This window comes from Pogoniulus pusillus, chromosome 37 (assembly GCF_015220805.1).
Source record: "Pogoniulus pusillus isolate bPogPus1 chromosome 37, bPogPus1.pri, whole genome shotgun sequence".
NCBI lineage: Eukaryota > Metazoa > Chordata > Aves > Piciformes > Lybiidae > Pogoniulus > Pogoniulus pusillus.
The window spans coordinates 4,389,095-4,415,215 of NC_087300.1; the positions used below are offsets into that span (position 1 = coordinate 4,389,095).

Here is a 26,121-nt window from a genome sequence, read left to right on the forward strand (position 1 = left end):
AGCAGTGGGGACGCACATCCTGCAGCCCAACCATCGCTGCTGGCCTGCAGATTGAGCCTTCCTCTGCCTCATCCCTCCCCATGTGGGGTGCAGGCACCCTGCAAACCCCACCACCCTCCACTCTCACCTGACTTGTACCCCTTCTGCCCCAACGGGAGCCATCTGTCCCACGGCGGGCAGGCAGTGGAGGTGCAGCAGTTCAGCACCACCACACCGGGCACTGAGCTCTACTCTGGCTTCTCTACCTCCCTCTGGATGCAGGATTCCATCCAGGGAGCAGAGCCTGGGGTGTCCAGCACACCCAGAGACAGCACCATGTGAGAAGCCTACACGTTAAGTCTCTAAACCAGCAAAGAACGAACCATCAGCAGCAGAGCAGCACACTGTCCCCTTCGGCCATGGCAGGGGGAAGCAGCTGGCCAGAAACAAGGCAAGCCCCAAATGCTCCCTGACAGAGGGAGAAGCGACAGGGCAAAGCCACCCTGCCACCAGCTCCCTCCAACAGCAGCATGCAAGACCTTCGTTGCTCACGTTTTGTGGAAGTGAAGCTCCCAAAGGCTACAGCTGGAGCCAACAGGTACCAAAGCCAGGTTCTGACGAGAGAAGATCCCAGAGGGTAGCTCCTTAGCTTCCTCTGGGGAGCCGGCACGGAGAGGCTGGGGCAGGTCCTCTGGAGCTGGCTCTGGCTGTAATACTTTCTGCTCTTACTCACTCTTGGAGGTGCAGCCTGTGACTACTCACTGCTGAGGCACACACGAGGCTCCTCCTCAGCACTGAACTCCGAAACTACTAAAATAAGAAACTCCTGCCCAGGCTGAAAGCAAAATCAGCACCAAACCCAGCCGAGCGCTGCCAGAGCGCTGCAGAAGAGGCTTCGCTGCCAACAAAGCCTGAACCGCACCGGCGCTGTCACGGGGCACAGAATGACACAGGAATTTACCGAGCGATAGCTTTAAACCCGGCCCCGGTACTCCAGATCCCACCGCCCGCCGAGGAGCGGCCAGCGCACCGGCAGCACGCACTGAATGGCTTTCCGGAACGCCCGGAGGTCCCCACGCCAATCCCTTGTCATCGCACAGGTGCGAGGAGCGGCGTGGCCGTGGCCACCGGCAGCACTGAGAGCTCGGCCTTCCTCGGGGCCTCAACCGGGCCCATGCTGAACTACCGGCAGCGGGCGAGTTCTGTCGGTCCGGCCGCTGCCCTGCCAGCCGGCTCCAACCACCGGGAGGACGCAGTCCCGGAGGGCACCTGCGGGCTGCCAGCCCAGGACCAGGCGGCGAAGCCTCTACCGGGGATCCCAGCAGCGTGAGTAAGAAGGAAATGGCTCCCACAGCAGCCGGCCCCACACGGCCGGGGCTGTCGGCAGCGCTTCCCGGCCACGGTGTCCGGGCCACCCACCCTTTACACACAACGACACCGAGGACCGGTCCTCGGCTCACCCATCCTCACTCACCCACGGCCCCAGGCCCCGGTTCGCCCGTCCCCGCTCACCCATGGCCCCGGGGCCGGCGCGGCCGCCGGCGCGTCCCGCAGCCCCACGCCCGGCCGCGGCCTCCGCTCCGCTGCGCGGCGGCGGCCACCTGACAACGGAAGTGACGCACGCGCCGCCACCACCCCCCGCCGCCGCCAGCCCGCGGGGAAGGGGAGGTGTTGATTGGCCGTCTGAGACAGCACCGCCTGTGATTGGGCAAGAGCCTGGGACCGGGGCGGGGCAATACTTGCGGTAGATTTTGATTGGCTCAGAGGCGGAGATGAATGGGCCGCAGAAAACGAAGGGCGATTGGCTGCGGTGGGAAGATTCGCTCCGCCGATTGGCTGGCGTAGCGGCCTGCGCCAAGCCTGAACGGGTTGGTGGGCAGGCGGGAGATTCGAACGCACCGTGATTGGAGGAGAGGCAGGTGCCCCGCCCCCACAGGCCCCGCCCCATCGAGCCCACGAGGTTCTCTCCGGGAGTCTCACAACGGAACCCACCGGGGCCAGGCCCTCTGCTTCCCAGCCACCCCTGCTGAAGGAGCCCATGGGGGCCAGGTCTTGCGGGTCCCCTGCCAGCACACCAGCCCCAGGCCTGTGTCTGGAGCCGGCAGGGAGTCTCTAGCCTCGCTCCTGTGGGCAGTGATGCCAGCAGCAAGACCTTGCCTGTATGAGCCAGAGGCCTAGGCTGTGGTTTGGCCATCAGAGGAGGGACACGAGTAGCTACCCACAGAAAAGGAAACAAGCCAAGGTCAGACTCTTTTCACTGGGGTAATTCATTAGAAAAACTAACCCTGCTCCCCAGCAGATACCGGCCAGAGGAGCAGCAGAGTCCTGAATCCTGTGCCAGGATGTCCAGGGCGAGGTGTGAAGGCAGCTGGCAGTCCAGTCAAACGGGCAGGTCTATCTCGGCCCTGCTGTGGGCAGTGCCAAGGGCTCACTTGTGCTTGGCACGAGGAAACTCCTTCCTGCCCTTGTCGCGGCCCCCGAAGTAGCGGATCCTGTGGATGGCCTGCAGCTGCCGCTCGATGGTGGCCCTGATGTCCACCTCGTCGGGGATGTGGACGTAGCGAACGTTCCTGCCGGTCACGAAGAACTCATCCAGGTGGGACACCATGCCCTGCCGGTCCGTGAAGGTCACCTCAGCCAGCCGCACGTTCATGAAGGCGTCCACGTTGGTGATGCGCCCTGTGGCCGTGCTCTCGTCACGCATGTCCACGGTGGTGACGTGGCCGTGCAGGCCCTGCAGCAGGATGACCAGGCTGTTCTCGGCGATGGTGCGCTCCTTCACCGAGTGGCTGACCTCCATCGCGTGGCTGTGGCGGGCAGGGAAGATGAGACGCTGCAATGTGCTCCCCCGCGTTGGTGCCCACCAGGAAACCCACCTGCCTCACCTTGCACGCCCGTGTGCACACGCACTGCCGCTGTGCATCTATCCCTCCCTCAAACCACTCTCTTCATGTGTCCATCCTCGCACACTGGGGCCCCCACTGCCTGCTACCCTTGCGCACTCACTCACGCCATCCCCGCTCCCCCAGTCACACTCTCGCCCACCGTGAACGCACAGCCAAACCCTGCTCCTTCCCTGGCACCCTCACCCACGCTCCTGCTTCTCCCTCGCCAGTCCGTGGCCCCTGCACACGCCATGCTCGCTGCTTCCTCCTCTCGCACACTCCCTCGCCGCCCCCTTCCTTTCGACAGCCGTGCCCCGCCGCCGCTCCTGCCTTGCGCACTCACCCGTTCCCGCTCCGCAGCAGCAGGAAGGGTCGGCCCCGCCTGCGCACTGCGCCCCGCTGGCTCCGCCCGCCCGCCCCGGCCCCGCCCGCCCCGGCCCCGCCCGCCGCTGCCGCCGCCGCTACTGCCGCCCTCTACGCGCCTCAGAGTGCATCCATTAACGCTAGCAGGTCTTCACCCTTCTCGCCGCTTGCCGGCCGCGGCTCCGCCACCTCCATCTCCCCGAGAATGCGGGAGAGCTCCGCCCGTCGGCCTGGCTCCTGCGGAGAGAGCGCGGCCTCAGCCCGCCGGCCAGCGGGAAACTGGGGCACAGGGACGAGACCCACCCCCTGCTAATGGGAGCCTTTACTCGGGGGCTGAGAGTAACCAGGACGTGCTCCACCACCTGCTAATAGAAGCCTTTACTGGGACGCAGTGGGCAGTACTGGGATGTGTCCCGCTGCCTGCTGGTGTATGCTTTTACTAGGATGGACTGAGGGAGGCTACCTGCCAACGAGGACCTTTGCTAGGCTGTACTGGCACAGCCCAACTGCCTGCTGATCCCCATGAGCCCCTTTAGAAAGAGCTGCAGGCGTTGGGCTGTGGCCACGGACCCAGCAGCACTTCTCCATCCCCTGCGGCTGAGAACTTGCTCTGGTGTTTGCCAGATTTCAAGTTCCCTAAGCAAACAGCCACCAGTTCCCGGGCTGGGCAGAAGATGCTGCCAGTGCTTCTGGATGAGCTTCGAATGCAACTGCTGTGGGTGGGGGCAAGGCAGGAAGGGTGGGAATGAAGCTCTTGAGAGGTGCTCTACTTACCTGTGTGGCCTCTATGTTGATAACCTTGTAAGATAACTCCTCTGGTCTAGTCAGCGCAGCATGTCTTGATTAGAAACATGAAAAGAGCACTTAATCTCATTAAAAGATGCAAGACATTATCTGGGGAGAGGAGAGCTACAGGTGTTGAAGAGACACCTGTACTTCATGGGATAGAGCATAGGACAAGTGTCACCTGCTGCTGGCAGCAGTGTCACTGAGGGCACACCAGGAGGCCCCCTAAGTGAAACAGCTTCTCCTGGCTGACAGCCACGATGAAGTCCAGCCAGGGAAGGGAAACTGCTCTGGGCTGAAGTAACAAAATCCTAAACCCTGCTGTTGTGTTCCCAGAACTACATGTAAAGAGACAGCTTTAGTCTCCAGGGCTGCCCACATGGCCCTGCAGCACAAACCCCAGACATGAAGGTTGCCACCTACTCTTCTTCCTCATCAGTCGTGAACAGGTTCAGGCGGAATCCCATCTCGCTGCCAGCTGGTTTCTTGACCTCCAGACCTCCCAGCAGCCTGGCCAGAAAGTTCAGTTCCTCTTTAGCAAGAGGGTTAGGGACTATATTCTCCTGCAGAAAGCAGAGATGGGTTCCTTGGTCAGGTTACCAGGGAGATGAGGGCTGTAATCATTTTTGTGTAGTCTCAGCTTACATAAACGTTAGTTGGAGCGATATAAATACGTTTCTGTACTGCTAATGGCACAGACTCTGCAGATAACTAGTCATTATCAGCTGTGTACTTAAAATGGTTGCTTGAATTTATAGAGCCAGGACAAGATAATTTTCCAGCTAAATTGAACAGCTGAGAAATCTGTAAACCCAGCTTTCTGTTTTCTGAGGAGATTAAAATAGGAAGCGAGTCCAGCATTGCATAAGCCTGTGTGTGAGGTTCCTCAGGAACGTGTGCCCTTCCCCAGCTCAGAAGGGACAGAGGAATTGGATGGAGCTCCAAGAACAACAGAACGAGTTGCTCTGAAGTTATCCTGTAATTGTAGACCAAAGAGATGGTCCTTGTTTGCCTGAGAAAGGAGAAGAACAAAGAGGAAGACAGTGTTGACCTGAAGGTGATGCCCGTGGGCATTTCACTCTGTGACCTCATCTACTAAGAGAATGTAAAATCTGGTGGATGTGGTGAAACAGCTCAAAGGAAATCATAGAATAGAATCATAGAATCAATAGGTTGGAAGAGAGCTCCAAGCTCATCCATTCCAATCTATCATCCAGCCCTGTCCAGTCAACCAGACCATGGCACTAAGTGCCTCATCCAGTCACTTTCTGAACACCTCCAGGGAAAGTGATTCCACCTCCCTGGGCAGCCCATTCCAATGCCAATCACTCTCTCTGCCAACAACTTCCTCCTAACATCCAGCCTAGACCTCTCCTGGTACAACTTGAGATTGTCCCCTTGTTCTGTTGCTGGTTGCCTGGCAGAAGAGACCAACCCCCGCCTGGCTAGAGCCTCCCTTCAGGTAGTTGTATGCTCCCATCATGTCTGAGTAGCTGCAGGACTCACTGACAGGGAGTGGTCAGCCAAGTACCCAGTGACAGGAGCAGAGCAGCACTGACCTTTGCATGGGATGCCAGGTTTTTGGATGATCCTGACATGTGGGTCTCCACTGGGCGACTAACACTGTACCTAGAGGGAAGAACACACAGGGAAGAGCGACCTGTTAGGTGTATGTGCTACAGGAACTGCAGGGAGCAACAAAGGAGCTTTGATTTTGGCTGTTTTTCTGAAGACATGAAATAACTGAGAAGTTACAGTTCAGATTTATGGAGTATGGAGGCATTAAAACGTGTGAGTGACGGAGCTGTGCAAAAGAGCACTGCTGCCTTCTTTGAATGGAAGAATTATGTTAAGCCAAACACAGAGGAAAAGAAAGAATTTCTTGAATGCATTTAAAATTGAATTACATTGCCCATAATCTGCAACAGCAGATGAGAACACTTTTTACTCAGCTTTACTGCAGACATAAATCAAACTTTTGCTCTTTTCCACAGCTCTCTGTCTACGTGTTCTGTTTCAGGACATCACACAAAAGTCAGGCTGCTAATAGTGGAAGAGGCAAAAATACCCATGGCTGTAGATGTGCTGCTGACCAAATCCACAGCCATCAACATTTCATCAAGTTCATGTTGCCCAATAGGGCAAAAATCACTTACATATTTGTTCCAAGTTTGAGCACTCTGTCTCCATAGAGCTCAAAAGATCCTTCCCTTTGTGGAGTGACATAATTTCCAGGGGTGGTGAACTCAGTTCTTTTAACTTCATCTCCACTGTGATTAAACATCCTTAAAAAACAAGGCGTTATTGAAGCATGTTTAGTGATTTTAGTACTGATTTTCAGGACTGACTTCCTCTACTTACTGCATGAGAAAAAAGGGGAATAAACCTCTGTTCTGTTCGTGGGTAAACACCCATTTTAGAGGATAAATTACTAAGAGCTAATCTACTGGAATAGGGAACATCAGACACAGCTTAGTACTTCGTTAGTCCCAAATCCTGTTCTGTAAATAGCACTTCCTGGAGGCTCAACAATCCACACAAGGTGGATTACAGTCTGAGCTCGGTTCCTGGTAGACCTCACACTCTGCAAACACTCACCTGATGAGTCCTGGAACTTCTGTACCCCAAGGAACAGGGCCTGATATAGGCAGCACAAAGCGACCATTAGAGTTCTGCACTTTGTCTTTCAGGAAGATTGAGACCTGCAAAAGAACATTCCAAATATTCCACCCTTGAGACAAGCAGTTACCTTCCTTCTGACCTGATTTTTCTTGCAGCCTGAGCTTGCAGCTTTCCTGCCTACCCTGGGAGAGGTTTCCTAGAGATTCTGATAGAGAGTCTGTGACACAGGGCACAAAGGCAGTGATGAAGAACTGTGGCCCAGAGGAGGGGCACACTGATCTAACATAACTGTTTATGCACTTGAATATGATCAGTGCCTTAGAGGATATCAAGCCCCATGACTTCCAGCTCACCACCTGAGCTTTGTATCAAGTTTACACTAGCAAATCTATACTAGTAAAGGTTTCTTTTTTCATGGCCTGTTAGAATTATTGAGGAGCAGTGTTGTAGATTTGCTTCATTTGTGACATTTTGAAGGTTTAAATCACAAGCAGATCGAGATGACTGAAAGGCACAAGTAACACAACCAAACCTGCAGCATCATCCTAGCAAGATCCCCTCCTGCTCTAACTGTAAACTCCCTTCTTACTGAGTGGTTGTATCCTGCTCTTACCCTTATGTGCATGTCCTGAAAAAACACAAGGAGTGTTTGTCTGATGAGCTGAAATTCCCCAGCAGAGAGACCGCAGTAAGTCTGGAAGAGAAAAACCATCACAAAGGCTTTGCAAGTGCACCACATGCAGCCCAGGTAAGGGTGGAAAGAAGCACTTCAGAATGCTGCTGCCCAAACTGCATAGCAGGGGAAGCAGAAATGCTCTAAGAGGGGTTGCTGGTCAGTAATTATTATCTGTGACTAAGAGTCTGATTTAATTTCTGCTGAAGTCAGAGGAGACTTTGATCAGGCTGAATAAGCAGTATGTTGATTTTAACTGGGCCAGCAGAAAAATAACTCTTGATTCATAGATACTGCTCTCTCCAGAAGCCCTCTGGAAACATTTTATGACTTCTCAGCTCTTCTAAGTTGTGAATGGGGAGGCAAATTTGTTTCCCTCAGGTTAAAAACAAATAAAGAAGGTTAGTGCACCTCTCCTATGAGGACAGACTGAAAGAGTTGGAGCTGTTCAGTCTAGAGAAGAGGAGGCTCCCAGGTGACCTTCTTGTGGACTTCCAGGATCTGAAGGGGGCCTACAAAAAAGCTGAGGAGGGACTTTTTAGGCTACCAGGGAGTGACAGGACTGGGGGGAATGGAGCAAAGCTGGAGGTGGGGAGATTCAGATTGGATGTTAGGAGGAAGTTGTTCAGCATGAGAGTGATAGGAGCCAGGAATGGTGGTTGAGGCCCTATCCCTGGAGGTATTTAAGGCCAGGCTGGATGAGGCTGTGGGCAGCCTACTCTAGGGTAGGGTGTCCCTGGGTATGACATGGGGGGTTGGAACTGGCTGATCCCTGTGGTCCCTTCCAACCCTGACTGATTCTATGATTGTACGATTTGGATGGTTCTCTGAGGCCTTGACCTCCATACCTGATATGGCACTTGCTGATGTGGTATTTAGTCTCCAAGATCAGCTTGGAAGACAAAAAAGAATTACAAATCCCCAACCCCCCTTTTTTGAGGGATTCTTACATCAATCAGCTGTCGGAAGGTCTCATCCACCTGGTTCAGAATGCCAGGGGCATCGCGTATGAAATCCTTGATTGTATCCAGGTGATTGAATGTGACCAGCAGAATGTCTTTGGGTCGAGGACACAGCAGCACTTGGTACTTGAAAGCCATAGTCATGAGGTCATACAGCTGCAAAGGAACACGGGGACAGGTTGAGTCTGACACAGCAGGGAGCATGGCACCATTTAGGTAATCTTGTGTTGATATAGAAGGAGGTTTCAACTGTTATACTTGCACCTGCCTATGGTAAGAACTTCAGCTTTGCTGCCTAAGAAAATGTGGGAACCACATCTCCAGCCCTCCTGCTGGTCTCTCTAAGAGCTTTGACAGCAGGCACAGGTGATCCAGTGGCTGCCACCTTCTCCAGCATTGCCTGCTGGATGTACTGCTTGCAGGCAAAAGTTCTAACACCTGCAACTGCAGAGCAGTGAGAGGTGACACAGGACTGTGTGCATTTACACACCCACAGATGGATTCTTATCATGTACTAAAGAATGCTTAATGAACCTCTTCACATCAAACAGCTGTTAAAGCTGAAATACTCCTGAAGTAGCTGCTCATTCCTCGAAGCTTGCTTGGCTGGGAACCACGCCTTGAGTACTGTGTCCAATTCTGGGCTACTCAATTCAAGAGAGATGTTGAGGTGCTGGAAGGTGTTTGGAGAAGGGCAGCAAGGCTGGGGAGGGGCCTGGAGCACAGCCCTGTGAGGAGAGGCTGAGGGAGCTGGGGGGGTGCAGCCTGCAGAAGAGGAGGCTCAGGGCAGAGCTCATTGATGTCTGCAGCTGTCTGCAGGGAGGCTGTAGCCAGGTGGCGTTGGGCTCTTCTGCCAGGCAGCCAGGGACAGAACAAGGGGACACAGTCTGCAGTTGTGCCAGGGGAGGTCTAGGCTGGATGTTAGGAGAAAGAGAGTGATTGGTATTGGAATGGGCTGCTCAGGGAGGTGGAGTCACCATCCCTGGAGGTGTTGAAGCCAAGCCTGGCTGGGGCACTTGGTGCCATGGTCTGGTTGGTTGGGCAGGGCTGGGTGCTAGGTTGGGCTGGCTGAGCTTGGAGCTCTCTTCCAACCTGCTTGATTCTATGATTCTATTTTACTAGGAAAACACATGGAAAGATGTTCCAGAATGAAATAAGTAAAGCCACATAGTCATGATGGCCACCAGAACCTCGTGGTTGATAGGATGGAAGCTGGGGGTGGTCAGGACTGGGCAGGTGAGCTGCTTTACCTTGTCCATGCTGGCCTGGTTCAGCCTCATGATGGATGCGTGAGCCAGGCGGTCGTACACAGTGCGCAGAGCTTTCTTGGAGTAGAGTTCCTGTGGTTTAAACAGCTCTTCCATAAATTTTTTATTGAACATGGTTGTGATGATGTCATTCATAACTGCAAAGACAAAGAGGCTCTGTTTTTTGCTTGTAGAAACAGGACCTTCATCTAATTCATTCCACACTGAGAGCTTGGACACTGACAGCTGTGAGGTGACCACTTACCTGTGCGGGGGAGGCACAGAGCCACATAGAGAACAGGAGGAGAAACACAGAACCATGAAATGGTTTGGGTTGGAAGGGATCTTAAAGATCATCTAGTTCCAACCCAGTGCCATGGACAGAGACATCTTCCACTAGACCAGGTTAAGTCCCTTTGCAACCTGGCCTCAAACATCTCATTTAATGCCACCCTGCTCTAAGGGAGCAGTTCTGTGACACTCCTCAGGGGCTGAAATGCTGCTGGAGCTGCAGACAACAAAGCCTGGTTTCCAGTGGGAATGCACTGGATTTGTTGCCATGTTTTCACTGCTCTGGCTGGCACTTCTCACCTCGTATAGAATGCTGCTTATGGGCTGCTCTGGCAGGGATGATCTGTGAGAGCTGCAGTTCTGCTGCCCAAGGAGACTGCTTGGCATCGCTCTAGATTTTTGCAGACCATTTGGCTGACTCTTCCTGTTCTCTCTTTAGCCTTTGACATTTCTACTCCATTTTTCCTCCTAAACAGAAGCTCCTGAATGGTTTGAGACTCCTTCAGGTATTAGTTTCAAGCAGATTAATGCTGCTGAGGATTTAAGGAAACATTTATAACACTGAGGTCTACATTTAGGCCACCCAGGGGTGTCATGCAGCAGCATCTGTGGATACTGGAGCAGTTCAAAAGCTCAGAACTCCAAATTTCCTTGCAGATGTCTCATTTTTTAATGTGTAAATTTAGACACAGAATTGTTATGTGAATTTAGAGTCTGTAGAGATCCCAAATGCTGAGCAGAAGGGCTGTGCAGGTTATCAAGCTTTTAATGCATAGGAGACAGAAAACATTTTGCAGTGATTCAAGCAGATGCAGCAGCTCAGCTTTTAGCTGGACCTGCTGCTTTTATTCTGTACCTGATGTATTCTGTACCTTTATTTTTCTACCCAAAAAAAGGTCCAATAAAGATGTCAGTTCAGACAGATTACTGTACAAGCATGAACTGTGCCAAGCAGGTGACTGTTAAGTGGAGTTCAGAATGCCAGCTGGTTCTTGTGGATTAGAAAAGTCTGAGAGGAAGACATAAAAAATAGAGAAGAAGTGAAAATAGAGGTAGTGGCAGTGATCAGATGGGTGAAGTACTGCTCCATTCACTCACTGGTGGGTTATGCACTGGCTTTTCACAGCTGGGGGACTGCAGCTACACAAACAGCCAGAGGAAAGGGAATGTCCCAGTCTCTTCATCCTCTCTCAGCTGATGAACCCACTGGGGCCAAGAGCTGCTTTCTGAGCCTCTGGATGAGATTTGCTCTCCCTGCTTGAATCTGAAGGTCACAGTTTCCCTTCCATGCTGTTGTTACACTCTGGTGCCATTTGCATGGCACTGTACAGAACTGGGCTCACCAGCTCCTGCTTTAACTGCCCAGCAGCACAGCTAGGGCTCAGCTCAGCTGCTGAGCAGCAGGGGTTACAGAAACACCTAATCACAAACAGGTAAAACATCTCCTCTTCCTTTCTTTTCCAATCAACTGCCCAGAGAACCTTTTGTACTTGCAGCCTGAGGTAAAAATCCTCATTTTTTCCAGTGGGGAAAACCAACTCCATTAGTATGTAGCAGTATACATTTCATTTTGCAAGTCATCAGTGCTGACAACCATTTCCTTATACTCCTATCAAGAAAAATATTTAAGTTCTCTGTGTGTGTTGGCTGCACAAAGGTTCCTCATCCATCTTTGGAGAGTCACCAATAAGCAGAACTGTCCTGAGACAGACAACATCCCAGTGTGCTGACTGTGGCTGGTAGACACTTGCAGTGGGATGGGAAGATCTGTGTGGGATGGGAAGATCTGTGTTAACCACACACAGACCTTACATCGGTTAGCTTCTGAAATGAAAACCTCTGGTATGGGCTATAAGAAAGAACTGAAAAAGACATTAAAAAAAAAAACAAACAAAAGCAGGATAAAGGGCAGACCTGTCATGGTATGTTTGATAATGAGACAGCAAAGAGACCTCTGAGCACGGGGAGTCCCTGGGGAGATACTGACACCAGTCTAACAATGGACAATAACAAAGAAAGGAGAGTTGGCTCAGGGGAAAGGGCAGGCCAAGCAGCACAGCATAAAAGCAATTTAGCAGAGAAGGGTTTCATCAACTGGGATGGGGAGAGGGAAACCAAGTGTAGACAATGAGATGGACAGAAAAGAAGCTAAGGATTTACAGTGGCTTTCACCTACGTGTGCCATGTCACCAGTGACAGGCACCAGCAGCTTGTGCACTGTCACCTAACACGGCCTGGATGCATGACCTGAGACTGGAGCCTTTACACCTAGGTTATGTTTCTGCTTCTCAGAGGACGTTCAAGGCAGCAGAAGGAATGTTATGAGCTCAAAACAGTTCTACTTGGGATAGGTTTAGAGCTCATAACAAGGCCAAAGGCAGGGGGAAACACTGCATCATGGCTTCATCAGCAAGGGGCTCAGCTATGTAACCCTTCAGAGGACACCCCAAGAAGAGTGTTCATAGGTTTTGCTCTCACAAGAGAAACTGATGGGTCACAATGGGATCTGCATCAGTGCTGCTGCCATCTAAAGACAATCCAGCAGGCTTTTAGAGAGCTGGCCATCATTTTGGGTGTGAGAAATGAGGAATATGAGATCTTTCAGACTTCCAAGATACTAAATACTGGGGGGAATGTATTATTTGAAACAGCACATAATGGCAGCCACAAAAAAACAGCTGAGGCAACCTCCAGGATATCAGGATTTACCCTCAGTAAATATTCAGAGCCTACAAATAATGCTTATTTTGAAAGCCACAAATCAGAACCTTGACCCCTCTTTAAAAAGGGCTGCACAAAAAGACCCTGGAAGCTCTGCTTGTGTTCCCCTAGCAAAAATCCTGAGAGTCTAAGAAAAGCATTTCTACACCCAGCTCCTCACCACCCCCCTCTGCTGGAGGTATCGAGGCTGAGCCCAGAGGGAAAAAGTACACTCCCACCTCAGCTGCTCACGGCAGAACTTGGATGTCACAGCAAAATCCACCCTCATGGGGTCGTTTCAGTCGAGAGGAGCCTGGCTGAGGTGTGAGCGCCACTGTGCTGCAAGCGTGGTGACCTCGAGCAGAGATAAGTGAGCAGCTAGGATGGAAATGCTTTCAATCTCTGCTGGAGTTCACCTGCCCAGATCCTAAGCAACAAATCAGGAGAAAGGAAAAAAAATCTTAGGAAAAATGTGGTGTTCCAAATATTCCTGCATTTAAGCAGTGCTGGCATGAACAGGAAAAACACAAACACCATTGTGTCTGGGAAGAGTGCTGGGGTAACAAGTTTGGATCTGTTTCTTGTCTTGCCTAAATAAGCAAATCATTTTTGAAGCCATAGGATTTGGAGATATTGTCTGGTGGTTTTTTTTTCCCCAAGATCTATCATTAAAGTGCATTTTAATGATCAGAGGAGTATTGGCAGTCATCTTTGGCACTATGGCTAGAAGGCTGCAGGAACAGCACAAGGTGTGTTCACATATGATGAGCCTCAGGTGTGCATGTAGTGGTGCTTGTCTACTGCATGCAGCTAGAAGATTACAGTACCTCGTTTCCTGTCCACATCTGTCCATTCATCTACACGAAGCATATAAAACAAAAACATCAGTTCAAGAAGTAAGAACAATAGATTCAAGGAGAAAGAGAGAAACTAAAAAAAAAAAGGTAGAATTAAAAAGCTCTAACTAATGGACTTTGGTTTTTCTCATTCTCTTAACAGGAACCAACTCTGCTGGCACTCCACACCTTCCACTTTCAATGAGCACACAAAATCACAGAATGTTAGGGGGTTGGAAGGGACCCTGAAAGCTCATCCAGTCCAACCACTGAGCCAGAGCAGGATCACCTAGGGCAGGTCACATAGGAACACATTCAGGTGGGTTTAGAATGTCTCCAGGGAATGAGACTCCACAACCTCTCTGGGCAGCCTGCTCTGGTGCTCTTTGACCCTCAGAAGATGAAACTATGTCCTTCCATTGGAGAAAAACTTGGGGTTTGCCTCAGTGGAGATCAGCTTTTGGGTTTTGCCTCAATGGAGATCAGCTTTTGGGTTTTGCCTCAATGGAGATCAGCTTTTGGGGTTTGCCTCAATGGAAATCAGCTTTTGGGTTTTGCCTCAATGGAAATCAACTTTTGGGTTTTGCTTTAATGGAGATCAGCTTTTGGGTTTTGCCTCAATGGAGATCAGCTTTTGGGTTTTGCTTTAATGGAGATCAGCTTTTGGGTTTTGTCTCAATGGAGATCAACTTTTACCTGCAATTGAATCTTAGCCCATTTTGCATTGAGCTTAGAAAATCTTCAGCTCTTTTTTAGGCACTTACAAGTGAACAATACTGGAACATTTTAAAGCATTAACAAACACTTCAGCATGGATGAAAACATATCTGATTAAAATTAACACCTTTTTTTGGGGGGGAATATAAAACACATGTCTGGATAAATCTGTATAGCTGAGACAGCCAACTGAGTACAGCTGATTCAGTTTCAGCTCAAAACCCAGACCTATACGAACAGCAGCAACCTTTTGGCAGCTCATTCCCTGAAGACACACATGAATAATTAAAAATCACACTGCTGTAGTGACACTTTTGCTGCTGTTCAGCACTTCTCCATGTTAGACAAGCTGGAGAAGGTAAAAAACATAACAACCTCTTCAATATTGGCTTAATACTGAGCAAAGCTGATTGAGCTTGAAAGTGGTGAGCAGAGAGTGCTGGGCTGAGAGCTGGGGGTTTCTGTGTCCAGTGGCCACCCAGGGCTCTGCTTTTAAAGCAATTCTGACCAAATGCTAGATTGACAGAGTTTTGTACCACCTGGATAAGGGTTTCAGAGGCCAAATTTGTGTTATTTGGAGTTTTTTTTTTTTCCTTAATTGTTCACACTTCTTCTGCTTGGGCTTTACCAAGTTGTTCCTGGGAACTACTTCTGAATGCAAAGTGACCTGGTCTTCCTGAAAGGGCTCAGGACCCCGACTGAGACACTCGCAGCCTGAGATCTCTGCCTGAAGTTGTCACTTCTGAAGCGACTATAGAAACCCTGACATATATCCCAGCGTCTCCTTTAGCTGTAGGAGTTTCACAAACCAGCTCCCAGAAAACCTCCAAGAGACTTCATGAGAGCTGGTTAAACTTGACAGGCTTTACTTCAAATTTCAGAGAAGAAAAAACCCACACAGCATCTATCACTGCGATTAGAGCTGTCAAACCGCGGTGAGGAAAGGACCTGCCCGGCCAGACTCCTTTCGAGGACAGACACCAGAATGCTCTGTCAGTTCTCAAGCACCCTCTCAGTAACAGCACAACCAGGCTGCTGCTGCTCATTCCTGCATTTCACAGAGAGAACCAGCACCAGGCAGTGCGGTGCTCAAGGAGTAGCAGGCTCTGTCCGGCAGCTGGGCACCGGCAGCTGTGGCGGGGCCGCTCCTCGTGTCCCACCCCGACACGGCCAGCGGCTCCCTAGCGCTCTGCTCGGCCGCGGGCCTCAGGGCCAGGCCCCGCACGGCACGGCCGGAGCTCCGTGAGAGGCCCCGGCCGCTCACCGCTCACCTTTGCGGGCCTTCTCGCCGGGGATGCTCTGGGCGCGGAGCCGCTGGTCCAGGATGTAGAGCATCTCCCCGCCCAGGTTGAGGAACAGCAGCGGCAGCGTCCGCACCGACATGGCGACAGCCCCGCAGCGCCGCCGCCGCTGCCTGGCAACCGAAAGGGCCAATCAGGAGGCGCTGTCTAGGCCGGTCGGGGCGCGTGCGCAAGGGGAGGGGCAGCAGCGGCGGGGGCGGAGCCCTGCGCTCGGTCCCGTCCCGGGAGCACGGAGGGGGATCGGTGGGGCCGGGGGGAGGCGACTCCTGTCCCTCTGCTCTGCTCCGCTCCAAGGAGGTCACAACTGGAGGGCTGGGTCCAGTTCTGGGTTCCCCAGTTCAAGAGGGACAGAGAACTACTGGAGGCTACAGTCCAGTGGAGGCTACAGAGATGCTGAGGGGCTTGGAGCATCTCTGTCGGGAGGGAGGGAGGGATGAGAGACCTGGGGCGGTTAAGCCTGGAGAAGGGCAGGCTCAAAGGGGATCTTTGCAGTGCTCAGCAAGAGCTAAAGGGGGGCAAATGGATTTTGAGCGGTGCCCAGTGGCAGGACAGAGGACAAAGGAAGTTCCACCTGAACATGAGGAAAATCATCGTTGCTGTTAGCATGCTGGAGCCCTGGAGAAGGCTGCCCAGAGATGTTGTGGAGTCTCTCTTTTCTCTGGAGAGATTCCAAACCCACCTGGGACATTGTGATCCTGCTGTGGGAGCCCCTGCTTTAGCAAGACTGGACTGGATTTCCAGAGATCCCTTCCAGCCCCTGCCATGCTGGGATTCATCATTTATGGTGCACAAGAGAAGATAAATTATTTAAAAGACATGATAAAGCAAAGTTATTTTAATGGAATAAACCAGAGCTCAGTAGTACCCATTGCCTGACAGGGTAAGCAGGTACAACACATCTGGGAACTTGGAGAACTTTTGGTCAAAGCTGTAGGCAGGCAGCACTATAATCACACTGGGAATTCTCCCTTAGCTTTCTGATTTTGGTACAAAATTACCAAGCCTGGGAGTGACAGAGGGATGACTGCCAGAGAAAAGATGGAGATGTCTGAGCCCACAGGGAAATTACAGATGTGATTGATAAAGAGTTTCACACAACTCTGAACCAACCCATTTTCTTGGCAGGACTGGCACTCTGAGCTGCTGTCTGGGCTGCCTGCTTTCCAAATGTGCAGCATTTCACCTCATTCTCCCTCATTTGTCACCCCACTGCCCAAAGCCCTCCTGAGCAGCATGGTCAGTGCTGTCTGACAGCTCGATGAGGAACGGTAGGACAGACCCTGATCTTGAAGATATCCCAGCCTGAGGCAGAGAAGCTACCCAAGGTTCTGACTGAACAATTCACAGCACTTCAGCTTTAAATTATGCTTGTAAACCACTCACTGCCCTCTTCAGGGTGCTCACCATGAGGCAGACCATGCAAAGAGGCTCTAGGTCTTAAGGTGTTTATTAAAGAGCCTGGTGGGCTTGGCCTCCCCTGGCCACTACACAGGAGTCTCCTTGCTCTGCAGTGTCTACTTGCTCTGTGGAGCCTCTTTGCTCTGCAGTGTCTCCTTGCTCTGCGGTGTCCAGTTGCTCTGTGGAGCCTCTTTGCTCTGCAGTGTCTCCTTGCTCTGCGGAGTCTCCTCCCTCCGAGCTACCTTCTCCCTTGCCTTTGCCTGCAACGCTCTTTCCTGCTTCAGCTTCTCCGCTTTCATCTTTTGTGCCTCCTGGAAAACCTGCAGGACAAGCACAAAGGGGTGAGAAAGGGGACACAGGAAGCAGCTGAGCAGAGCCACTCCACCACTGCTGTTCCTGCATACAGTATGAAGCCCAACTCTGGGAGCTGAAGCTGGGAAATGCTGTGCAGTACAGTCAGCTCCATACCTGAGCTTCCTCTGGGCCTGGAGACAGCCTTGGTGCAGGGAACCACCCAGAGAGATTCTGTCAGAGCCACCCAGTCCTTTGGTTATAACTTCACTGGACTGGTTTACCATTTCCAGACTGAAGGCATGTGCAGCTCTTGGATCCTCTCAGTTATACCAAGGCATGGTGCACTCAGCAGCTTCAGAGCCAAGGAGAGCAGACAGTGGTGCACCCACACCACACACATAGATGGCATCAGAATGAACCATCTCACACACTGGCTCCCATACAAGGACTTGGAAAAGAAGTCCTGCTTTGAACAAGCAGCAGCACAACATTAAGCTCTCAAGCACAGCACACACATCACTGCCACTACTCGTTGTGGAATGCTGGGTTGGACTTCAGCTGGAAGCCTTTTCCAACCAAAATGATTCTGTGATTCTAAGAACTGTGGTGCTCAGGTGGAGTTTGGAGAGAAGAGGATGACTCAGACTCCACCATGTTTACCATATACTGTCTTATATGGTTTTAAACTAGAAAAGGGAGATTCAGACTGGAAAGAAGGGTGAAAAGTTTATGGTGAGGGTGGTGAGACACTGCCTCAGGTTGCTCAGAGAGGTGGTTGAAGCCCCACCCTGGAACCACTCCAGACCAGGTCATCTGGGGCTCTGAGCAACCTGCTCCACATGTCCATGCTGCCTGCAATGGAACTGGACTGGATGTCCTTTAAAGGCCCCAATCCAAATCAGTCTGTGATTCAGTGAGTTCCTTGCTGAGCTTGTGCATCTCCCTACAGCCATTATCACTGTCTCAACTTCAGTCTCCTCTATCAGCCCTTTCCAACCGCCTTAATCATGCCCTTCTCTGAAGGGATTCTCTCCTCCTACAGCTCTGTGGCTGTCACCCAGATGGCTCCACCATACCTTGATACAGAAAGCCTTCTTCACCAGCCAGCGTTTGGTGGGCCTCCTGTTGTAGGCAGGTGGGAGGCTGTACTGGATGCCCAGCACCTTGCAGGTGTTCTCAAAGGTGCTGTAGCGGACGCGGCGAAGGTAGGAGAGGAGCTTCTTGCGCTGGTCCATGGCCATCAGCATGCGCCGGCGGTTGTTCTTATCCTGCAAAGGACTCAATCTTCAGCAGACTGCAGCCAGAGCACGCTGCCATCCTAATAAATTACTTAGACTAGACCAGATTATGGCTGAAAGGAAACAATAAGGTTAAGGACAGCATCTTAGACCAATTTTTCTTGGCAGACACCACTAGCGCATGAGGTCACTCAAAGGAGATCCGAGACTTAATTTACTTCTCCTTGCCATCACTTTCTTCATTCAGGGTCTGCTCCTTCCTCCCCCTAATCCTCAAGATGGATTTCAGGTTGTATGCAGCTTCAGGCAGTGGCAAGAGTAGCAATGGCTTGGAGCAAAGGCTCGGGGGGGAAGTCTGCTGGCTCCTTGCTTCCCTGGAAACATTCATCCAGAATTAGCACAAACCTTTGGTCTTCCAGCAAATAAAATGGGACCTGGCTCTGACTGACTGTTTGGTTTGTTTTTTGGAAGAGATGTGTAGCTTGAGTTGTGCCATTCAGGGCATCTCCCATAGGAGAAATGTCCCTTTCCTATTCATGGTGCATAAAATGGCTTTTCAAAAGGCCTCCTCTGCTGAAACATTCAGTACAAGGGATCTTACAAAATTTGAATTCTGCTCTGGTTTACCCTTCAAGCCTTTATGATCAACAAATAATGATGCACCTTTTGCAAATGCAGTTGGATGAATTTGTTTTCTCCCTTTTGCACTGCACAAAGAATCTTCCTTCTATCTTGTTCTTGGATCTAGAGAGCAAATTTCATCCTGGCCAGGATCAGGAAGAGTGTGGCCAGCAGGACAAGGGAGGTTATTCTGCCCATGTGCTCAGCACTGCTCAGGCCACACCTTGAGTGCTGTGTCCAGTTCTGGGCTCCTCAATTCAAGAGAGATGTTGAGGTGCTGGAAGGTGTTGAGAGAAGGGCAGCAAGGCTGGGGAGGGGCCTGGAGCACAGCCCTGTGAGGAGGGGCTGAGGGAGCTGGGGGTGTGCAGCCTGCAGAAGAGGAGGCTCAGGGCAGAGCCTGAAGGGAGGCTCTAGCCAGGTGGAGTTGGTTTCTTCTGCCAGGGAAGCAGAAGGGGACACAGTCTTAAGTTGTGCCAGGGCAGGTCTAGGCTGGATGTTAGGAGGAAGTTGTTGGCAGAAAGAGTGATTGGCATTGGAATGGGCTGCCCAGGGAGGTGGTGGAGTCGCCGTCCCCGCAGGTGTTGAAGCCAAGCCTGGCTGAGGCACTTAGTGCCATGGTCTGGTTGATTGTCTAGGACTGGTTGCTAGGTTGGGCTGGCTGAGCTTGGAGGTGTCTTCCAACCTGCTTGATTCTATGATGTTCCAATCTAGGCTCTGATCCCAAGTAGCTTTGTGTAGCAAGCTGCTATTAAAACATGACTACAGCCTTGCCTGCTGAATGTTTCCACAGACAGAACAGAGCGAGGGTAGAGCTGAAGTGGTAGTATTAATTACACTGGAAACTGAGTGGTGAAGCCACAACTGCAGCAGGATAAACTAAGGCAAACTCTGATCAAAGGTGCTCAGCCAGTAACAAAAAGTCCAAACTCCAGTCAATGAGAACGAAGCTGTGACTGAGCCAGCAGTTTCCCAGAGTGGCACCACAGGACAGTTACAGCCAATTTACAAACCTGCCCAGGAAAGCTCTAATCCCCAGAACTGAAATCCTTTTGTTTTAATCTAAGGGAACAGCCTGAGCAGGTGAGCCATTACCTTGGGATGCCTCTGAAGATGCTCATCTAAAGTGCGTATCTTGGCGGTCAATATAGCAACTGTAGAGCAGACAAAAGAAGCCATAAGAGAGCAGCAGCTTTCCAGAGCAGTCAATGCCACCTGCATTCCCTCCACACTGCCAGCTGAGTGCTGGGTTCTTACAGGTACCCACTGCCCCACAGCACTTTATACCACACAGCCCTCAAAGCAAACCACACGAGTGAGTCACAACTGTTAGTGCTGTGGAGCTGCTTCATTGGAGGCTAAAACTTTAACAACAGAGCATAGGAATTTATCTGGAAAATGCCTCTTGCCCTCACTTCATTCCTGGTGGCTTTAACATTCAACATTCCCAGCCAGGTCCTTCCAGCATATGCTGCAGGCTACCTGCCTCCCAGGGGCTCTCCTGAAGGAGATGCTCCAAATTGATACAAGAGATTTGAAGTGCTGGGGTGGGAAGAGCTGAATAAAAGCAGAGATGTATCATCTGCCAACAATATCCTTCTACTTTTTCATCTTACCTTGCACCTCATGGGAGCCATTGTCGCTGGGAGACCTCCTGACCTTCTCCACCAGCTGCTGTGTCTTTATTTTCACCTTCTCCTTCTGTGGAGAGCAGAGAGCTTTTCACTTTCACAGGAACACTAAAGCTCTGAGGCACCCCAGCCCTCTTCCCAAACACCCATGTAAAGGCTTTGTAATTCATAGCTTTAGTCAGTGTTCAGCACAAATGCTGCAGAAAGGGACCTGCTGCTTGGAAGACAGTGCCCAGACCACAGCAGTGAAGCAGCACAGAAGGAGCTGGGCAGAAAACAGCATCAGCATTGTCCACAGCAAGAGCCCAGACACACCTTTCACCCCCAGGTTACAGAAGAAGAGTGTTGAGGAGTCCCTGCTGCTCTTCTGAATGAGAGAACTGAAGCTGACCTCCCATGGTAGTAAGTCTTTACATGTCACATCTTTTTAAGCTCAAGATGCATGCAGCAAGAAATGGCATTTCCTTCTTTCATTTTAGCATGCCACTATTGTTATAGAAGAGACTGCAGGATCCATTTTAAGGGCCTGTAGAACTTATTACTTATATATTTAACAGCCCTGGCTTTGGGCTTTGCAGCCACTGAACAACACTTCAACTTAAAGCAAGCAAAGGGCACTTCCCAGTGCAGACAAATCTTACACAAAAGGCTTCACTCAATATTGCAGGGTTTTTATGCAGGGAGAAGGAAACCAACCTGGTTTGCCATCTCCAGTGACAGCAGTCTTCTTACCACATCATCAACGCTGCAAGGAGACTGCAGGTTAGTTTAAGGCAAAGACAAGTGTACTCAACACCAGAACAGAGGCTAGGTTTTCAGAAGATATTAACTCTTCTCCACTTTAATTGATCACAGCTTTAATTCACATCAGCTTTCCTCCCTCCCAGACCCATCAGCATAAACCATTCCTTGCCTTCCTATGGAAAGTCACAGCAGAGATCGTGGAAGCACAGAGCAGTGTTGCTGCTGTGGCAATCACAGAATGGTCTGGGTTGGAAGAGACATCCAAAGGTCATCCAGTCCAACCCCCTCTGCAGTCAGCAAGGGCATCCTCAACTACATCAGAGCACTGGAACCAGCTGCCCAGGGAGGTTGTGGAGTCTTCCTCTCTGGAGATATTCCAGAACCCTCTGGATGCGTTCCAGTGCGATCTGCTCTGGGTGATCCTGCTCTGGCAGGGGTGCTGGGCCAGATGATCTTTTGAGGTCCCTTCCAGCCCCTGACATTTTGTGATCCTATGATTCTAAGTTGCCCAGAGCCCTGCCAAGCCTCACCTTGAATACCTTCAGGGATGGGGTCTCAACTACCTCCCTAGGCAACCTGTTCCAGTGTTCCACCACCCTCATGGTATAGAACTTGTTCCTAACATCCAATCTAAATCTGCTCTTCTCTAGTTTGAAACCACTGCCTCTCATCCTATCACTGCAGGCCTCTGGAAACAGTCTCTCTCTATCCTTCTTTCAGGACCCTTCAAGGTACTGTAAGGTTATTATTAGGTCTCCTTGGAGCCTTCTCTTCTTCAGGTTGCACAGCCCCAGCTCCCTCAGCCTGTCCTTGTAGCAGAGGTGCACCAAACCCCTGATCCTTTTCGCTGTTATCGATTATTTCAAATGATGATGAAGCCTTATCAATTCCAAAAGCACTACGTGCAAACTGGGTGCTGAAGATGAACCCCCAGGTTAAGTTCACAAGTATTGAATCACGTTAAGAGCAGCAACTTTAACCTCGGGTGAAACTCTCCATTACACCACTGGGGGCTCTCCCTGCACCGCACAGGAGCAGCTCTGGGATCAAGGCATGAAAACGCCAAGCTCCAGGAGCACATCTCAGCAGCAGTCACTCATTCCCAGGTGTTTAATCACACACTTGCTAGCACCTGAGCTCCAGACAGGCACAGCCTACTTCTAAGAAGTTTATTTCCTCTTCCTATGGACTACAAAGCCCACAGAAGACAGAAGCACTTAGAATCACAGAACTGTCAAGGCTGGATCTCAAGGAACACTTAGCTCCAACTCTGTGCCATGGGCAGGGACACCTCACACTAAATCAGGTTGCTCAGAGCCACATCCAGCCTGGCCTTAAAGACCTGCAGGGATGAGGCTTCCACCACCTTCCTGGGCAACCTGTTCCAGTGTCTCACCACTCTCATGGTGAAGAACTTCCTGACATCCAATCTGAATCCACCCCCTTCTAGTTTTGCTCCATTCTCCCCACTCCTATCACTACCTGACAGCCTGAAAAGTCCCTCCCCAGCTTTCCTGTAGCCCCCTTTAGATAATGGAAGACCACAATAAGGTCTCTTCAGAGCCTCCTCATCTCCAGACTGAACAGCCCAAACTCTCTGTCTCCACTTCATTCTACCTTCAGTAAACCAAAACTTCACATAGCCCTAACTAGTGACTACTAATTGCACTTTCAAGGATGTTGCCAGTGTTTGGTGCCAAATTCCATACCAGTGATCACAGAGCAGCCACCAGTGACTGAGCAGCTTCTCTGGAGCTGTTCAAGGTGGGATTGGACGTGGCACTTGGTGCCATGGTCTAGCTTTGAGCTCTGCAGTAAAGAGTTGGACTTGATGATCTGTGAGGTCTCTTCCAACCTTAGTGATACTGTGATATGGTGGTTGTCTGAGACACACAAACCTCTGGAGAGTTTTGTTCCATTTCCCTGGATCATACCTGTTTATTATTGGGACATTGGCATAATCCTTCTTCAGCATGGTGGGAGGAAGATCATCCAAATGACTGGGGATGTCTAGAAAGAGAAGGTTTGCATTTGAGGAAGAGTAGGCTAAAGTCAGAGCTCTGAACACACTTGCAGACTAGATCAGAGGAAACAAATTGCAAAGAAAATAGACTGCACTCAGATGAGGAGGGAGAACTTAAAGAGACCAAGCTGAGACAGCAGGAACTGAGTGAACAGAATTGTGTGCAGTCTCTTGCCTTCAAAAGCACTCTGGATTCACAACATGATGTAGCCTGAGATCAGTGATCTCTTACCAATGACAACAGCTAATTTCCCTCCCACTCATGAGCTTCTGAATTATCTGAGTAACTTCTGAGTTTACAAGGGATTGTTTCTAGATGCACAGAACCACAAAAAGGCTCACCAAGTTTCTAGTTCAATTTCCCTCACTTTGAAGGGAAGTGTTCCCTTCACTACTTCCTGGAGTGATCCTTTTTCCCTCTGCATCCAGCTAGAACACCTCCAAGCTGCCTTCTGGGATCTCCTCATTACATCATTTGGCACTGCCAGGAGGAGTCTGGCTTCCTCACCTCTGTAGTTACCCATCAATAAGCTGCAGGACTGCAGAACCCTGTCACAGGGATTGTATTTCCTCTCTTGGAGGAGGGGTAGGAGAGCCCTGCAGAGGGACCTGGACAGGCTGGATAGGTGGGCAGAGGCCAACGGGATGACATTAAACAAGGCCAAGTGCAGGGTTCTGCACTTTGGTCACAACAACCCCAAGCAGCACTGCAGGCTGGGGACTGAGTGGCTGGAAAGCAGCCAGGAGGAAAGGGACCTGGGGGTACTGGTACATAGTAGGCTGAAGATGAGCCAGCAGTGTGCCCAGGTGACCAAGAGAGCCAATGGCATCCTGGCCTGCACCAGGAACAGTGTGGCCAGCAGGACAAGGGAGGTTATTCTTGCCCTGTACTCAGCACTGGTCAGGCCACACCTTGAGTACAGTGTCCAGTTCTGGGCACCTCAATTCAAGAGAGATGTTGAGGTGCTGGAAGGTGTCCAGAGAAGGGCAGCAAGGCTGGGGAGGGGCCTGGAGCACAGCCCTGTGACGAGAGGCTGAGGGAGCTGCGGGGGTGCAGCCTGCAGAAGAGGAGGCTCAGGGCAGAGCTCATTGCTGTCTACAACTACCTGCAGGGAGGTTGTAGCCAGGTGGGGGGTGGCCTCTTCTCCCAGGCACCCAGCAACAGAACAAGGGGACACAGTTTCAAGTTGTGCCGGGGTAGGTCTAGGCTGGCTGTTAGGAGGAAGTTGTTGGCAGAGAGAGTGATTGGCATTGGAATGGGCTGCCCAGGGAGGTGGTGGAGGCACCGTCCCTGGAGGTGTTCAAGAAAAGACTGGATGAGGCACTTAGTGCCATGGTCTGGTTGACTGGATAGGGCTGGGTGCTAGGTTGGACTGGATGATCTTGGAGGTCTCTTCCAGCCTGGTTGATTCTATCATTCTATGATTCTTCTCAGGATGAACTCCACATCTTTAAAGAGAACACCACTCACTTCTCTGAATACTCTCTCTTCCTGCAGCATTTGGGAACAACTCTCATAACACCAAGAGCAAAACATTTTGCCAGCTGTCCCCATGAATCCTGACATACCTTTTACCTTTCTTCTCACAGGCCTGGCGTAGCATCTTGCTGTCTGAATAAAGGGACTGCAGGCTTGATGGAAAAGAACACAGATTCATCACTTGGGTGCACTTTTAGCTGTGCAGATATTAAACACTGCTCAGTACTAGAAAACTGGGCAGAGTACTCAGACTCTAAGGTGGGCAGCCAGGATTTTTGTCCCCCAGGAGGGTGTGACAGTTCAGTGTGGCTCTTACACGGGTGCTAAATCACCACTGAGCTGCTCTTTGACCTTCCAGAACAGTCTTCTCTTTCAAGGCCCCTGCTACTAGAGTCAGTACTTGCTTCAGACACGTTTTCAAATGCAGGCTTTGCTGGGCCACTGGCCTGCCTGCAGATGGAAGCAGCTAAGGCACGGGCAGTGAGCACGGAGCTCTGCAACTGTCCCTCGGTTACAGTGCACACACAGAAGCCGGCCCGGAGCTCCAGCCTGTGTCCTGGCCCAGCTCACGCCAGCTCCGCCCAGGACCTCTGGCTTCGGAGCTGCTCCAGCCGGCCCCAGCTGCGCACAGGCCAGGACGGGTGAGCTGCCCTCGGCTCTGCTTGGGAACGGCTGGCCCCGGCCCCGGCCCCAGCTGCGCACAGGCCAGGACGGGTGAGCTGCCCTCGGCTCTGCTTGGGAACGGCTGGCCCTGGCCCCGGCCCCAGCTGCGCACAGGCCAGGACGGGTGAGATGCCCTCGGCTCTGCTTGGGAACGGCTGGCCCCGGCCCCGACCCCGGCCCTGGCCCCGGCCCCAGCGGCAGCACGGGGGGGGTGTGGGCCTGACTCCCCCCTGCCCTCCCTCGGCCTGTGGACACCTCAAGGTCCTGCCCGCGCCCGCAGCCCCGGCGTGTCCCCTCCGGGTCAGCCTGCTCCCTGGGCCCTCTCAGAGCCAACTCCGGTTCCATCCACTCCGCCCCGGGCCACCTCCGACACGGCAGCTCCCGCCGTGTCCCCGGGCCCCCGCTCGGTCTCCTTTCCCCCTACGAGCCCAGCCTCTCCTTCCGCTCTCTCTCCCGGCGACCTCTGGAGCGCGGCCCGAGCTCCCCGCAGGCCTCACCGGTCCCGCCGCCGCCCAGGACAGCAGCCCCACCGCGGGCCGGCCCCGCCAGGCAGCGGCCCAGCGCCGTCCGCAGCGCCAGCATGGCCTGGCCCTCACCGCCTGCGCGCCGCCATCCCGCCCAGGCGCAACAGGAGAGCGCCGAGCCACAGCGAGCCAGCGGAGCGCCGAGC

General features: G+C 51.8%; 4 protein-coding genes across 6 annotated transcripts in view; all 4 read right to left on the reverse strand.

Moving 5' to 3' along the window:
- Nucleotides 1–2,173, reverse strand: part of STK40 (serine/threonine kinase 40) — a 30,050-nt gene extending 27,877 nt beyond the window's left edge. Inside the window, exon 1 of one of the 2 annotated variants that reach the window (XM_064172920.1) lies at nt 1,492–2,173. In XM_064172920.1, the coding sequence (XP_064028990.1) occupies nt 1,492–2,173 (682 nt within the window). The remainder of the gene's footprint in view (nt 1–1,491) is intronic. The other variant, XM_064172921.1, reaches the window with a different exon arrangement.
- A 55-nt stretch (nt 2,174–2,228) lies between these two features.
- On the reverse strand, nt 2,229–2,779 carry LSM10 (LSM10, U7 small nuclear RNA associated). The gene has a single exon (XM_064172925.1). It carries the CDS (start codon nt 2,777–2,779, stop codon nt 2,408–2,410), a length of 372 nt encoding a protein of 123 aa, XP_064028995.1. The 3' UTR covers nt 2,229–2,407.
- Nucleotides 2,780–3,347: 568 nt separating this feature from the next.
- OSCP1 (organic solute carrier partner 1) lies at nt 3,348–15,470 on the reverse strand. 2 transcript variants are annotated; one of them, XM_064172922.1, is made up of 11 exons: nt 15,333–15,470; nt 13,336–13,365; nt 9,521–9,675; nt 8,259–8,426; nt 7,249–7,329; nt 6,612–6,715; nt 6,170–6,298; nt 5,573–5,642; nt 4,437–4,576; nt 4,002–4,065; nt 3,348–3,464 (listed from the first exon to the last, which is right to left on the reverse strand). In XM_064172922.1, exons 1-11 carry the CDS (start codon nt 15,442–15,444, stop codon nt 3,348–3,350), a joined length of 1,170 nt encoding a protein of 389 aa, XP_064028992.1. In that variant the 5' UTR covers nt 15,445–15,470. The 2 variants fall into 2 exon arrangements, with proteins under 2 accessions (XP_064028992.1, XP_064028994.1); XM_064172924.1 differs by lacking the exon at nt 13,336–13,365.
- A 712-nt stretch (nt 15,471–16,182) lies between these two features.
- On the reverse strand, nt 16,183–26,089 carry MRPS15 (mitochondrial ribosomal protein S15). Its single transcript, XM_064172507.1, has 8 exons — nt 25,949–26,089; nt 24,878–24,940; nt 23,220–23,295; nt 21,238–21,286; nt 20,527–20,611; nt 20,006–20,064; nt 18,131–18,322; nt 16,183–17,080 (listed from the first exon to the last, which is right to left on the reverse strand). The coding sequence occupies exons 1-8, from the start codon at nt 26,031–26,033 to the stop codon at nt 16,877–16,879; spliced, it is 813 nt and encodes a 270-aa protein (XP_064028577.1). The 5' UTR covers nt 26,034–26,089; the 3' UTR covers nt 16,183–16,876.
- Between the last annotated feature and the right edge of the window lie 32 nt (nt 26,090–26,121).

Bases quoted from the DNA above. Each gene is read 5' to 3' on its own strand.
- LSM10 (XM_064172925.1), bottom strand. From the start codon at position 2,779: ATGGAGGTCAGCCACTCGGTGAAGGAGCGCACCATCGCCGAGAACAGC.
- OSCP1 (XM_064172922.1), bottom strand. From the start codon at position 15,444: ATGTCGGTGCGGACGCTGCCGCTGCTGTTCCTCAACCTGGGCGGGGAG. The intron at 13,366-15,332 runs GTGAGCGGTGAG...TGCTTCGTGTAG, and splicing joins CGGCGAGAAGGCCCGCAAAG to ATGAATGGACAGATGTGGAC. The intron at 5,643-6,169 runs GTAAGTGATTTT...TCTTCCCTCTAG, and splicing joins CTCAAACTTGGAACAAATAT to GTACAGTGTTAGTCGCCCAG.
- MRPS15 (XM_064172507.1), bottom strand. From the start codon at position 26,033: ATGCTGGCGCTGCGGACGGCGCTGGGCCGCTGCCTGGCGGGGCCGGCC. The intron at 23,296-24,877 runs GTATGTCAGGAT...TTCTCTTTCTAG, and splicing joins TGTGAGAAGAAAGGTAAAAG to ACATCCCCAGTCATTTGGAT. The intron at 18,323-20,005 runs GTAATGGCTCAC...AGTCCTTTGCAG, and splicing joins ATCTTCAGAGGCATCCCAAG to GATAAGAACAACCGCCGGCG.